This window comes from Opisthocomus hoazin, chromosome 10 (genome assembly GCF_030867145.1).
Source record: "Opisthocomus hoazin isolate bOpiHoa1 chromosome 10, bOpiHoa1.hap1, whole genome shotgun sequence".
Taxonomy (NCBI): Eukaryota; Metazoa; Chordata; class Aves; order Opisthocomiformes; family Opisthocomidae; genus Opisthocomus; species Opisthocomus hoazin.
This window is the reverse complement of record NC_134423.1, coordinates 15,281,991-15,296,753: the sequence shown is the minus strand read 5'-3', so window position 1 is coordinate 15,296,753 and position 14,763 is coordinate 15,281,991. Positions and strand designations below refer to the sequence as shown.

Sequence of the window (14,763 nt, the reverse complement as noted above, 5' to 3'; positions counted from 1 at the left end):
TAATAAGCAGTACATAGTATGCATTTTTAGAATAATATAGATGAGGAGATGTATTTCCATTATTGATTTTTATGTCCTTTTTGGCAGTGTTATTATTGCCTTGTAGGTGTTACAAATTTATTTCCTGGAAGCCCCAAAAGAAAATAGTTGTGATTCATGTTATGTAAGAACAAAATGTCCTTCATAAAATCCAACTTCATGAATATTTGATTTTCATTTTGATAGTTAATTTCCCAATATTGTAGAAAGCTTTCTGCTTCCTAGACCTCAAAATATGGGAACACTTAACAAACATTCTCTAACTCACTAAAAGATCCTATTTTTTGATTCCTGAACAAAACAGTTAAAATACATTTGTCTCATCAATATGGTTAGCAACAGCTGTTATGCAAATAAGGGCATAAGAAGCTGCTGAGCTGAATAGAACTATATGATTTGTATTTTGTAAATATTTTGATTTTAGATATAGGACTTTAAGGAATTCCACTCTGATATGGGAGAAGTGTTGTCTATATTACTGGAGCCTGGATGATCTAGTTTTATTTTCTTTATTTTTGTCATGACTTTGGGAATAATGCAGAGCCAAATACTTGTCTTCATACAAGGGGTCATTTTCATCCTTAACATATATTTGTAGATATGACAGAGGAAGTGATAACACTCTTAATTTTTAATACAAAGGGCTTCAAAGAAGATGTGACCTTGCACAGAATGTTTAGCTTCTATCTGAAGTTTGTGTGTCACATATTTTGTGTGCCAGAGATGTTATATAATGGTGAATTCTCATTTGTAAAGAACTTAGATATATGCTTTAGGGAAATGATTGATTAGAAAGTGTTAGGTGCAAAGCTAATACTGACAGTAGCGATAGGTTTAAAAGTGATCAGAGCCGTGTTTTTTGAGCATTTGTGTAAAGTTTTGCTTTTTCTATTAGGCAATCTCTCACTGTTTACCAGAGAAACTAGCAGTGAAAGAGCAGTTCCTGTCCAAATGTAGTTACAGATAATACTTCGGTACCAGTGCTCAACCATGCTTATTAGTTTAAGAAAATACTTGAGGACAGCACAAATTGTCTTTGCTGAAGGACACTAGAAACAAGTAAATTACTTCAGTCTTTTTTGCTTTGGCATTCTGTCATCTGAAAGCTTTTGAGTAATTACTGATGTACTTGCCAATTACTAAATTTAGATCAGTATATTGAAAACAGGTCTGGGGGAGGGATGGGAGAGGGGCAAGAAGTCTGTTTTTCTCTGAATCTCTTATTTTGCAGTTTCTGCTGAGAGCACGTCTTTGATGGTGTCTGAGGCTGTTGATATCCCAGACCATAGCTGCTCCTCTGAAGATCTTTGTTCGCTGGAAGGTCACGGATTTCTCCATTCTGCAGATCTTTCTCCCTACTGTACAACCCCCAAAGGGGCTACGGACCAGAGCTGCAGCACTCTGGATTACAGCACCTGCTGCAGGTTCCACAGAACTCCCTCAGAAGGTTTTCCTGATGTGGATGACAGTTCCCACAGCAAAGCCTCTACAGACAGGTCTCCAGGACAGGAAAAGAACTGTGCCCACGGCAGGTCCTTGGAATGTTCCTCAGAGAATCTCAGCCCCTCAGAAAGAGAATTGAAGAGTTCTGCTCAGGAGAGCAATGCCACACTGCCACTGAAGCAAAAGAAAATGTGCTGTGCAGACTTTAGCCAGCCTCCTGTTGCTTCCCAGACCTCTCCATGTTTTGGGCCTGCAACTACTTCATCGTACGCGAGCAGCCACGAGAGTGGTGTCCAGCAGCATAACATTACAAAACACCGAATTTCAAATATAGTCCGATCAACTAGTGACCCTGTATCGTGTTCGTCTTATACAGAAGGTAGGTGTAGTACCACAAGGCTGATGGAGCACAGAACAAATGAGTGGTATGTGATTTATGCAGTAATTGGTGCTGCTGGAAATTATATGAAACATTCCAATGAGGGTCGAGTTATGTGTGAAGGCTTTAGTTCCACGCACATTTTCTAGATTTGAAAATTTTTAAGAAGAATGGAAATGGAAAAGGGACAGAGTGAAATCAATTTTGGCTTTTCTAAGTTGTACCAGCCTTTCTGCACTGCTCAGAAAACCATCTCTTGAGTAGATGCTTCTACCACTCTATTACTGAGAAGCTAAACTAAGAAGTTGAGTGGTAGCTGGGGTCTGTTCAGAAAACGATTACCTGAGCTGTCAGGCTTGTAATACAGCAGGTTGTGTTTCCTGAAGGTGATGCTGACAGTGATGGCATTGGGGCATGTGAGAGGCAGTCAGAGTGTGACTGTGTATTGGCAAATTGGGCTGTGCGGTGAAAAGTTTTAAAGGACAAAGGAATGAATGAGGCATGTGACAAGATGATAAATTTAAAGGAAAGCTTTTGACTGTTGTGGATAAGCATATTCTGCTATGAATCTCCTTTTAGACAAGGAGGGAAGAAGAGAGGAGACATTGTTGGCTGAGCAGTGTGTCTTCATAAAAATCTGCTTGTTAGTGGAAAAGAAATGTTTGATTTAGTAGAGAATGGCTCGATCAAATAATAGCAGGAATGTAGAACTGTCTAAACCACTTGAAAAGTGCAGGTGTTAAAAAAGGATGTAAGCTGTTTAGAGCTCATACGTAGCTTAATAATTGGATGTTTTTTACCTTTTAGAAATCTAGCCTCAGCATCCTGACCAGGAAAAAGTGAATGTTTAATCTAGAAGCCTGCATTTATTTTATGTAATTTATTTTTCTAGCATATAGACAGAAAATAGACACCCCTACCAGAGGGGATGCAATGCTGGACCTGTTGGTCGCCAACGCAGGTGAGCTAATTGGTGATGTCAAGATTGGAGGCAGCCTGGGCTGCAGTGATCGTGCACTGGTGGAGTTCACAGTCCTGAGGGATAAGGGTCAGGCGAAGAGTAAAGTCAGGACCCTGAATTTTAAGAAAGCAAACTTCCACCTCTTCAAGGAGTTGGTCAGAAGGACCCCCTTAGAAGCGGCCCTCAGGGACAGGGGAGCAGAACAGAGCTGGCAGATCTTTAAGGATGCTTTCCATAGAGCGCAGGAGCTCTCGGTCCCCAGGTGTAAGGAATCAGGCAAGGGAGGGCAGAGACCAGCATGGCTGAGCTGAGACCTGCTGGCCAAACTAAAGGGCAAGAGGGGACTGCACAGGCAGTGGAAGCAGGAACAGGTATCCTGGGAAGAGTGTAGGGATGCCGCCCGGTTGTGTAGGAGGGCCAAAGTGCGGCTGAAGCTGAACTTGGCAAGGGATGCAAAGAATAACAAGAAGGGCTTCTACAGGTATGTCAGCCAGAAAAGGAAGGTTAAAGAAAGTGTACCCCTCCTGATGAGCAAGACTGGCAAACTGGTATCAACAGAGGAGGAGAAGGCTGAGGTACTCAACAACTTTTTTGTCTCAGTCTTCACTGGCAGCCTCTCTTCTCACACCTCTCGAGAGTAGTGGTCAATGGCTCGATGTCCAGATGAAGATTGGTGACAAGTGGTGTCCCTCAGGGGCCTGTAGTGGGACCAGTGCTGTTTAATATTTTCATCAGTCACGTAGCGAGATCAAGTGCACCCTCATCAAGTTTGCAGCTGACACCAAGATGAGTGGTGCAGCTGATGCGCCAGAAGGATGGGATGGCATCCAGAGGGACCAGGACAAGCCCAAGAAGTGGGCCTGTGTGAACCTCATGCGGTTCCACAAGGCCAAATGCAAGGTCCTACATCTCGGCCGGGGCAACCCCTACTATCAGGACAGGCTGGGGGATGAAGGGATTGAGGGCAGCCCTGCCGAGAAGGACTTGGGGACACTGGTGGCTGAAAAGCTGGACATGAGCCACAAACATGCGCTCGCAGCCCAGAAGGGCAACGGTATCCTGGGCTGCATCAAGAGAAGCATGGCCAGCAGGTCGAGGGAGGGGATTCTGCCCCTCTGCTCTGCTCTGGTGAGACCCCACCTGGAGCCCTCAGCACAGGAAAGATGTGGACCTGTTGGAGCAGGCCCAGAGGAGGCCACAAAAATGATCCAAGAGCTGGAGCACCTCTCCTACGAGGACAGGCTGAGAGAGTCGGGGCTGTTCAGCCTGGAGAAGAGAAGGCTGTGGGGAGACCTTATAGCAGCCTTTCAGTACCTGAAGTGGCCTATAGGAAAGAGGGGGAAAATCTTTTTAGCAGGGCCTGTTGTGACAGGACACGGAGTAATGGCTTTAAACTAAGGGAGGGTAGATTTAGACTGGATATAAGGAAGAAATTCTTTACAGTGAGGGTGGTGAAACACTGGAATGGGTTGCCCAGAGAGGTGGTAGGTGCCCCATCCCTGGAAACATTCAAGGCCAGGTTGGATGGGGCTCTGAGCAGCCTGATCTGGTTGAAGATGTCCATGCTTACTGCAGGGAGGTTGCACTGGATGACCTCTAAAGGTCCCTTCCAACCCAAAGCATTCTATGATTTGTTATGGCTGACTGTTTGCCATTCATCTCTTTTCAGACAAGAAGTGCTTGATACGAGGGAGACCGTGGCTGTCTTGTAGGCACAAAGTTTCACTTCTGTGGGCTGTAGATACTTTAATATACCAAGTGGCATATAGTATGTAGATACAAAAATAATGAAGGGGTGTTGGAGTAGATGACCTTTGAAGGTCACTTCCAACTCAAAGTATTCTATGATTCTGTGATACACGTGCTATGAAGCTGCTGTGCAGACAGTAGGAATTTCTGAATCCTTTCTACTGTGCCAAAGACAAGAGGAGCAGCCCTTTCTCTTCTGGATCACGCTCTGTAAGTTTTCCATATTGTGCTCCATATGCTCTTTGAGTAGTGTTTGAGAGATTACTGTAGGCAGCCATATCTACATGTTCTAGCTGACTGCTGGGACACCTGGTAGACCAGATGCTCTGCCTGCCTTCATTTTTAACATGTCCTCAATACATCCATCATCTTTTCTGGAGAAGTGGCGTTATAGGAATTATTTTGACTAATTTCCAAGTTCTTAACCCTACATGAGTTGAGGGACACGGGTTAAACATTACAGAGATTTATCTGTGCGTAGCAAAGTTTGTAATAAATGGGCAGAGAAGGTTCTAGAGATACTGATATACACACAGCTGAGGGGGGGAGCAAGAGAAAAAGTAACTCAGAGGGAATGTGTTTGTACTGACCTAGTTTGCTGTTTTTTTGCAACCCACAGAAGCCTCTTTAAAATTTAAGTGAAGCACTTGAGTTTAGATGTGCATGTTTCTTTCATTTATGTGTTTGGCAAACTACAGTTTTTCAGACTTTTACTCTGAAGGTTTTCACAGCTTCACATCGCTACTTCTTCCTCTAGTTTTTGTTAAACTTCATTTGGAAATCATACATAGGTTAGAAGCAGCACAATTCTAATAACATGGACCAGCTGTTTGTAGTAGACCTGAAGCTTATTTTTCTAAGCTGTGACACACAGCTGAAGTTCTTTATGGTCTTTATAACTTTAAAAAGGCATTTGATCTAGATTTTTCATGTCTGGCTATTGATCTATAGGTCTCTGTGCAGAATTTTAAAATACATCCACAGAGTTGAGCAATTGACAAAGGGAACCAACTGAGCTCCATCAACTAACAAACCCAGAAGAAAAAGTGTTTTGCTTTTTTTTTCAGTAACATACACTTATTTTTTAAAATCATCCTGAAGCAGAACTGGTCAAATAGACTGACCATATGAAAGTTAGAGCTGTAACTACACATCATTAATGCTAATAACTCATGTGAGAGACATACTGAGGATTTTGGAGAACTGAGGAGTGGAGGAGCTTCAGGCATGTTCACAAATGGGAAAGACAGTGGTCAGATTGATAAGTGGGGTTTGGTTTTGTCTTAGGACCCTGTCTTTCTACTTTAAGAAAAAAATTTATCTTCTCATTAATGTCCCTGTACAAGTCAGCGTGAAGAGATTTAGAAGTGCAACCTTGAAATTTCCTGTGTTAGGGGTTTGTTAAATGGGTATTGAATGTTACCGTGATTGCACTGCACATGCTTTGGAACATAAATTAATTGACACAGGGATGTTGCATGTATTTTAAGGTATCCGTCATTCCTCGTAGGGAAATTATAGATGAAAGTTCAGTTTAAGAGGTGCCTTTATAGTCGCTGTGTAGTTCCTGGACAGTGTAAGTATGGTGGGTTCACATATAATCTCTGGAAGAAATAGTTCCCTCTTAAAAAAATATTTATAAATGAGTAGTTTGCACATTTTCTGTCTTTTCCCCATAAAGTTTATCATGGAAAAGGAGGATAAAATCAACTTCTAGAACTGATGTTTCTTACAATAATCTTAAGTTATAATCAAATATGGTAGACCATGTGGCTGTATCAGTTAAGTGCCTTAGTGATTATTGTAGTGTCTGTGTTCCAGATAATTCAGGATAATGTCTAGTGGTGTAGTTTTGACTGTGCAGCAAGTACATTAAGCAGTATAGTAATAGATGGGAAGACAGAACCTCTGAAGTGTCTCCTCGTAATAAGCACGCCATGATTCTTGTGTTGCAGTACTTCAGCATAATAAAGTAAATTGAAGACAGAATAGAAGCTGTCTTTCTTAATTTCTTACAGATTTTCTGTTTGTAGCATCTTTTGTTTTCCTTCATTTAATTAGTAATTCTACTGGAGAGGATTATACCAGCTTTTCATTATAAACTTTCCCTGAAGACATGGAAGAAAACCTCTTCTACCTAGAAGTTCAAAATAGCTTTTAGTCTTGGAAACATATGTAAACAGCGTTAGCATAAAAGTAAGGGTTTATTCCATCTTGATTATTAGAAGCTTGAGATCAAAAAAACAGCACTAGTAAATACTGTATAGCATGATCTCATCATCATTGATCCTGGTGCTGGCATCCCAGGAATTCTGTCCTTAGAAGGCAACTGTGTCCAGAGCTGTTGGTAGATGCTCTGTAACCATGTGTTATTGATTGGACCATCAGTAGCCATAGTGGTCACCTACCCATTAATCGAAGAAGTGGTGGATAGCATTTGTCCTCCAAAGAATGAGAATCCATAAAAAAGGGAGGTAGAAATATTGAGTGAAATGCTGGTTTTGTAGAAATAAGAGGGATTAATCTTTCCAATTTTCTAAGATAAATTCTGTCTGCCAAGGAAAGACAGGAAAGTCTGCGATGTGCCCCTGTCAAGGAGCCTTCCGTAGCTTCAGCACTTAGGCCTGAAATATTTAGGATTTGATAGCTGGATAACAGAGGATCAAGCAGGAACTGTATCTGTCTGTTTGTATTTATTTAACAGCTTACAGGACATTTCTGTATAGAGTAGCTTCTCTTTATGAACAGACCTCTTGCAAGTAGTATTTCTTCTGAGTAGTTTCTTTCTGTAAAGGACATAATAAAAGATTCCAATGTATTTTTCCTTGCTTTGGGCAGAGGATAGCAGGGGTTGATTGTGCTCTTTCTGTCTCTCTCTGGTTAAAGGTGATAATTGTGCCTGGACTCCTATATGTAGCCAGTGTCAAGATGCAGGATTATCTCCAGCTACATTAGAAGCAGGTGAGGAGTAGTTTTCTAAAGCAGGTTCATATGGGTTTCCTTCACTTATTTTAAAAACAATTTAAAACTTATGATAGAGAAACAAGCTCTAGAAAATTCAGGGCAGAAAAATCACTTGCTAACAGCATACATATATGATGTACAATCCTGATGGAACCAGCCTTTGAGTGAAAACAGATGCTGCAAATGAAGTCCTCCGGTTTAGTTCAGCATTTTTGCTTTCTCTGTATTTCATACTGATCTCTTTTGTATTATTCACTGCTTACAGTTTTCAAGGCCTAGAAATAAGGGGAACTTTATCCTTTGGGGGGCGGGCTAAAGCATTACAAGTTACATATGTAACACAGAGTAGCTGGTGTTTCCCCTTACCATTAAGGTCAGCTGAAGTCCCTGAAAGTAAAGGTAACGAAAATGTCCGTGATCTATGAAGTACTTTATTACCTACCCACTCCTCCTCAATGCAGTCCTGCTTGGTCACAACAAAGAGTTTTACTGGTGACCCCTGGTTAAATTTACCCATTTTTCAGTGTTTCCTTGATTGCGTGTTTTTGTTCTTAAGACAAAACAGACATTTTCCCACAAAGTAAAAACTTTTGTGACTGTATTTGTTTTGCCTTTTTTTCTTTTTCTTTTTTTCTTTTTTTTTTTTCCTTTTTTTAAACTATTACTTTAAAGATGTTCTTCCCCCCCTTTTTTAGTTCCTGTTTCTGGTTCTCATGTGGCTGCCTCTGCTTGTCAGCATTCTTTGAGCAGTGTCCTACCAACTGGAAAACAGAGGGATACAAGGAAAACTGATCTACGCCTAAAGCCAAAGGCTTTGCACACAGTCTCAAAAGAGCGACCACACTCTTTAGTGGACCTTAAGGCCTATAAAGACACAAAAATTTTAGTGGCAAAATTTTTGGAACATTCAAACTGTAATCTTCCTCCAGAAGTACGTCATGTAGTGAACAGCATACGATCAGTAATAAAATCTGATGAGAGACACATGGAAGAAGCCATCTTCAGTGCCAATATTATAGACCAGGTAGGCCATTTACGTTCTAAAGATTTGTTCAACCATGGTAGACACAAGTACTTCAGACAGTTCGTACAAAATTTTTTTTTATAGTAACATGGCCTCAGTAAGAAATAATTAATTATTTTGGGCAGCAGTGCTTTTTACACTGAAGCACTCATGAATGCATTTAAAATTCTTCAGCTGGACTGAGTAATATCCTAGGAGATCTATAGGGAACTGATATTTACACATTGATAATCATCCTTTCTTATTTCCAACCTCTTTCTGCACTTGTGAGTGTTCCATACATGAATTTGTGTTTATATACAGAGATACACAGAGCGGACTTGGATCTGTTGCTTTTTCAGGCCAGTGTATTTGTACAGCATAAGCTACTGGCTGAAAAAAATGGGTGGATACATCAGCAGGGCCATGATCTATCAGAACAGAACAGTGCAGTTACCCTTACTCCTGACTAGAACGGTAATAACTCTTGCTTTGTAAGAAAAAGAATTGAGAAATTGTGCTTTGCCAAATGAAGGAATACTGCATCTTCTTACCTTGAGTGATAATAAAACAGACACAATGCTTGAAAGGAGTCCTACAAAACGAAGGAATTAGTAGTGGCAGCAAATTTTGTTATCTAATGCAAGTTTAATAATAAATCTTTTTTGGAGGAAGAAAAGTGATGAATCACCTTTTGCTAATATTGTCACCAGAATGACAGCTATAGAAGTGAAGTTCCTTTTAATGTTGTCAGATTTTAAAAGCAGAATGCTCTTAGCTCTGAGTAACCACGTCGAGGTTGCCTGTAGGATTTCCACAGAGCTGGACAGACAATTGCGGATACACACCTGGGGCTGTTCCCCCCCTTCTCAGACACTGTAATTTCTGTGGTATTAGTCTGCTGATCCCTAAATGAGGGAAACTGGCTAAGTAATAAAATATGATGTAATAACACTTAAACAGCATATGAGATATTTTGATGAGTAGCAGGAAACATAAAGCATTTAATAAAGCTTGCCGCAAGACTGTTTTTGTTACCTATGAAGTAGAACAAAGAAGTAGGACCGTATCAGTTACCTCTGTAGTCACATGGGTAGAAAAGCAGTGCTATCAGGACATGCTTAACAGAGTGTCAGTATGGAATTAAATTCTAACAATTTTACTGCTTTGCAAAATTTATAGGTCATTAGATCCTCAAGGTTAGAATGTTGAAAACAATTTTCTTTAAATGAAAAAGCCATAGTTTCTCACAAAACAAAACAGTATAAAAAAAAATTGAGTGTTTATGTAGAACATAAAACCAGAAACCAATGGTCCCATTTTTATCCTGTGTGGATTTCTTAGTTCTAGGGAGACATACAGTTTTTTCACATTAAAGAAATAACTTTAACAGTTATTTTTTTTCAGACAAAAACCATTATTAATTAGTGAAAATCCAAGGCATCCCAGCAATTTACTTAAGACGACACAGAATTTTGGTAAAACAGTTGTATAATTCAGGTTTGTGAAGTAGCTTGACAGTTCTATTAACATCAAAATGTTTACCAGGCTTGCAAGGTTTTAGTCCTCTTCCACCCTCAGCAAAGCTAGTGAAGCCTCTTTTTCTCCTAAAAGAAACAGATGAGTTTAATTTGCTCCAAAGTTATATTTGTCGATTGTAAGGCAGAGCTGCTGCCTTTTCCACAGGTTTCTTTTTTATTGGTATAGAGAGAAAAACGTATTTGCTTGCGCCATTGTTGATTCCACACTACATACGGTACAGCCACGAGGCCTGTTGCCGGGCCTTCCAGTAGCCGGTACTTAGCCCTGACCAGCTGTGAGAACAGAAGTGAGAAGGTGTCTGGATGGCTGCACAAACACACATCTCCTTAGGGAGAGTGCCATCATTAGATAACTTAAATGAAATCATATTCAGGGACTGCACCTTTTAAATGAAAACATTTCTCACCCTGTTTTCCCCATTTTTTTCCTTCTCCGTTCCTGCCCTTTCACACAGGTCATTACAAGTTCCCAGCAGAATGCGAATACCTCTAGAAAGCGACTTCAAGAAGATCTTCATCTCCAGAGCTGTGGTGCTCTGAGCTCTCCAGTTGCCTTCTTACGTAGGTCCCAGATCACTTGCAGCTCAGAGCGGGACAGGCCTCACAGTTTAATTGGAGTTTGCCGGGAGACCATCCTTTGATAATATTCACAGGTATGTGATCCCAGCAGAGACAATTAAGGAAGAAACCAGGACTGGGAGAAATACAAGTAGTGGATGACTTAAAAAAGGAAAAGTCTCTTCCTTTGGAATTCCACTTTTTTTCCAACAGCAGGAGGAGAACACCTGTTTTTCTGAATGTAAATTTCAGCCCTGATTTTTGCAAAATTTTAACTGATTTATTAGTAAAGTCGTAACAAATGTTTTCTCAACCAGAAAGGCATTTATTTCACTGTACTTATTGAAATACTACTGATGCTGCCTAGCATTTCTTGAAAACCATTGCAAAACCGCCAGAGACCGGCTGTACAACTGAAAAGTTGTGTTTATTTTATGTACCTCAAAGTGTTTTAACTATGATCAGTGTTTTAATAAAAAGTATTTCTGGACTTTGCTTTTTCAATAACTGATTTGGATAGAAATGTAAAGGTGATTCATACGCACATACAGTGCCACTTCTAACCCATTTTTCCAGTGTCTCTCATGCCAGGCTAACTGATCTGTCCTATTAAACTGCTCCTCCAGTACCTCCGACACCCCCCCCAGATGTTGCCCTTTTAAATTACAGTAAAGGCTGCAGTGTGATTTATTTTTCCTTTGTTCTGAATGCTCACAAGTTTATTAATGGAGTAGCGTGTGCTATTGAAAATTGACATTTAAGTACTCTGCAAGCTGTAACCAAAAGATGCATTAGGGAAGACATCTTTGAAATTCTGCATTTCCAAAAAGCAGACTTCACAAACTTTTTACAAACAGGAACTGATAGGAAGTTAGATGAATTTTTATCTAGCAGAGCCCTGAACATTGTTTCAAGAAGAACTGTCACTCGAATTAGTAGTTTTGACAATTGTATTACTAAAACATGCCCTTGTGGTTCTGCTGCATTTATGATTTAACATTGATCTTAAAAAAAAAAATCAGGAAGTAAATACCGTTGACACTAATTTGATTACCAGCATGAACACAGGTCTGCCAGCAACGTCTTCCAGTGCAAGCTTCATCCTAGCTCTCTGAGAGGAAATTAGAAAGGCCTTAAACCAAAGGTTCTCACAAAGAACCTACCACAGGTTGACATTTCAGGGTTTTTTTTTTTGCAGCAGTGCTTGTCAGTAGTGCTAGTTTCCATTTCAAGTTTAATCATATACTGGTTTCATTTGTGCCACTCTGAGCTGGGCAGATATCCTGTGAAAAGGTCACAAAGGAATGTAGCTGAAGAGGGGTAGTTTTAAGTTTTACAGAATCATCCATTTTAGTGTATTTTAATTATAGCATGCTTCTGTATTGATATGAAGTCACAGTGACATCCAGTGGCAACAAGGTATGCTAATTGAAAGCATCTAATCTCAATAATAATGTTATACAAATTCCTAATTCAAGAGATTAATTCCTTTTAAAAAAAATAATCTGCGACCTTTGCAACTGCACTTAGATGAAGAATTAAATGAGCTTCTACTTGGATTTTTTTTATTATGTAAACTTAGACAACAAACAAAATAAGCAAGCTTCCTTTATTATTTCAGATTTATTAGTGATAGTAGGTTAATTCTTTCCTAAGGTCAGTTGCATGCAACACACTACTCCGTGAAGTACAGTCATCTAAAGCTCTTTAGTTACTGCATGGTAAGGCTTCTTAAGTCACAGTGTATTTTCTTCAAGGTCTTAGCCAAAAAAAAAAAATCTAGACGGAAAGTTACACCAATTAACATTTATCTCGTAAGGAATACAACTTTACTACTAGGGTTTTTATCTACACACATTCTAATACTGCTGATGGTGCTAGGTTTTTTGTCAAAACAATTTACATTCAGAACACATTGCCTTAGGAATAAGAATGCTTTATAAAAGACAGAAACAGGTAAGCATGGCTTTCCCATTTTAAGCTAATACAAACAAAACGGTAATATGCAAAAATTAAAGAGCCCCCACCACCCAGCCCAACACATACATTACACAACCTGTGCAATAAGTCACCCATGAAATAACTCTGTTAAATCATAAAAATCACAAGCATTAAAAATAAATATGTATCTAAATAAATATTTTGCTTTTAATCTTGTGGCAATTATTCTTTATTTAGCATATGAAACACTTGTTACATGTTTATGTTCACACCTTGCCAAACAGGTTACACTTGTCATGACAATATCAAGTACTACAGTGGTTTTCTTTACGTTAGAATCTAAAAGTTTGAACTGCACACATTCCTTTCCACTGAAATACCATCTACTCGGCACAGTTTTAAAATTATGCAAAGCCATCAGTATAGGACTATTTTATGGGACTGGGATTTTTTTTTTAAACTTGAGGCAGCCACAGCTTTCTCTGATTGCTTCTCTTTGCCATTTCCTGCAGTCTCATTCATCAAATATTCACATTCACCATGTTATCAAACAAGACAGACATACGTCACTCCACATAAAGGTTACAAATAAATATGTTTTAAGTTTTATGAGAAAAGTTTAGAAGATGTTGTAAAATATTTAATGCTTTACAAAGATTTTTGTCAATGATTATTGTCTTTGACCATCCTTCTCATCACTTTTTAGCAAAGAAATAAAAAGGAAGGAGAGAAAAGGCAGAGACACCTGTCTGTTCCTTGTTTCGGAGTCCTCAGGTCAGCTTCAAAGACTTTCATTCATACAAAATACAAAATTCTCTTCAGCTATGAGGGCTTCAGCTTTGATGGAATCATTTGGTTATTTTGCTGCAAGAGTCGCATGCTAGATGTACAGGGGTGTCTCTTGTCCAGTTAGAAGCCTGAACATGGCAGCTGGCATGGTCTTCATGTGAATCTGTCAATGGATTTACATAGAAATTAACATTGTTGCTAGTTCAAAATAATCGGTAAGGCCCAGTCTGTCTCTCCCTGCGGTGCAAGTGCATTTATTGTCGTGGGTTTTATAGATGTGAATGGTACCCAAGTTTCTACTTCAAAGTTCTTTTGTTCTAACAAGCTGGTTTGCTGTCTTTGCTTTTTTTTGTGTGTGTGGTTTTTTTTTAAAATGACAATGACAGGATGCTATAAAGACACCGAAACACCTTCCGTTGTTACACCCTACTCCAGTTGCAGCCCTTAAAAAAGAAGCAGCACAAACCTCTCTGAAAATTCATTCTACTGTTCTGGTATTAACTGAACTTAAATTTTTCTTGTCTTCCTTCCCTGTGGGACTGTCATTTTGTATATATTTTCTCTTAACTGGAGTATGATCCTCTGAACGCAAAACTTGGACTTTATCACCTAGTATTTAAATCCCAGTCAAGAGTTTGGTGGAACAAGTTCTCTCATGGCTGGTGTGTTTTAGTTCTTTCTACAAGGAGTACTGTGGTAAGTGTCAAGAGGAATGTAGCAGACTAACAGGATTAACGGCATCAGGTAGTCAGAGTTGTATCAGAAATGTAGTAACAGCTCTAAGTACCTATCAGACAACACAAGAGGAAGGAAGGTAAACTTTACGAAATGATAAAACAGACCCACGCCAGCCACATGCTGCCTTGATATCTTGGTCTCTTCATGCTGAAAAAAAAAGTTTCATACTGTCCTGACATGTTTAGTGAGATGCTATGGAGGTTCTACTGAAATCTACAGCTTTGTTCCTGCCAATGTGCACACACTCTGTACTATTTTTCAAGTATCATTTTCCACAGGAAAGTTATCCTTGATGTTTGGCAAAGGGACTAGTGGAAGATCTGGCCAGGGTTGTGTGTGATACTGCCACTAAATTCAGTAGGGATTTTGATAAATTGACGGCTCTTGTCCATTCATTGCTGACTTCTCTAAAAGTACTGGAGAGAGATGCAAAGGTAAGTCGAAATGTTCAGTGGAAATGAAATTATTAAAATACATATAAATTTGAATCTTACAGCTCTTTGTATATTAACTTATTTCTGTGGCAGATGCTGTAGTGATAAGCCAGGAGACATTTTTCATAGCTAACATTCGTGTGTGATTTATTCCCTTAATTGATGGTTTAATTCAAACAGTAGGTTGAAGGCTCAGAATCATGCCAGGAACTCTTGAAAATGAG

The 14,763-nt window shown here is 39.5% G+C and overlaps 2 protein-coding genes across 12 annotated transcripts in view; one reads left to right on the top strand and one right to left on the bottom strand.

Annotated features, from left to right (window-relative positions):
• Window positions 1-11,127, top strand: part of ENTREP2 (endosomal transmembrane epsin interactor 2) — a 168,630-nt gene extending 157,503 nt beyond the window's left edge. For 6 of the 8 annotated variants that reach the window (XM_075431688.1, XM_075431687.1, XM_075431685.1 and 3 more), the window contains 4 exons: window positions 1,271-1,861; window positions 7,458-7,532; window positions 8,231-8,559; window positions 10,535-11,127. In XM_075431688.1, coding sequence (XP_075287803.1) covers window positions 1,271-1,861; window positions 7,458-7,532; window positions 8,231-8,559; window positions 10,535-10,720 — 1,181 coding nt within the window. In that variant the 3' untranslated portion in view covers window positions 10,721-11,127. The remainder of the gene's footprint in view (window positions 1-1,270; window positions 1,862-7,457; window positions 7,533-8,230; window positions 8,560-10,534) is intronic. The other 2 variants (XM_075431690.1, XM_075431689.1) reach the window with 1 other exon arrangement.
• APBA2 (amyloid beta precursor protein binding family A member 2) overlaps window positions 11,097-14,763 on the bottom strand; it is a 109,568-nt gene continuing 105,901 nt past the window's right edge. For all 4 annotated transcript variants that reach the window (XM_075431684.1, XM_075431682.1, XM_075431683.1 and 1 more), the window contains one exon: window positions 11,097-13,530. In XM_075431684.1, the coding sequence (XP_075287799.1) occupies window positions 13,459-13,530 (72 nt within the window). In that variant the 3' untranslated portion in view covers window positions 11,097-13,458. The remainder of the gene's footprint in view (window positions 13,531-14,763) is intronic.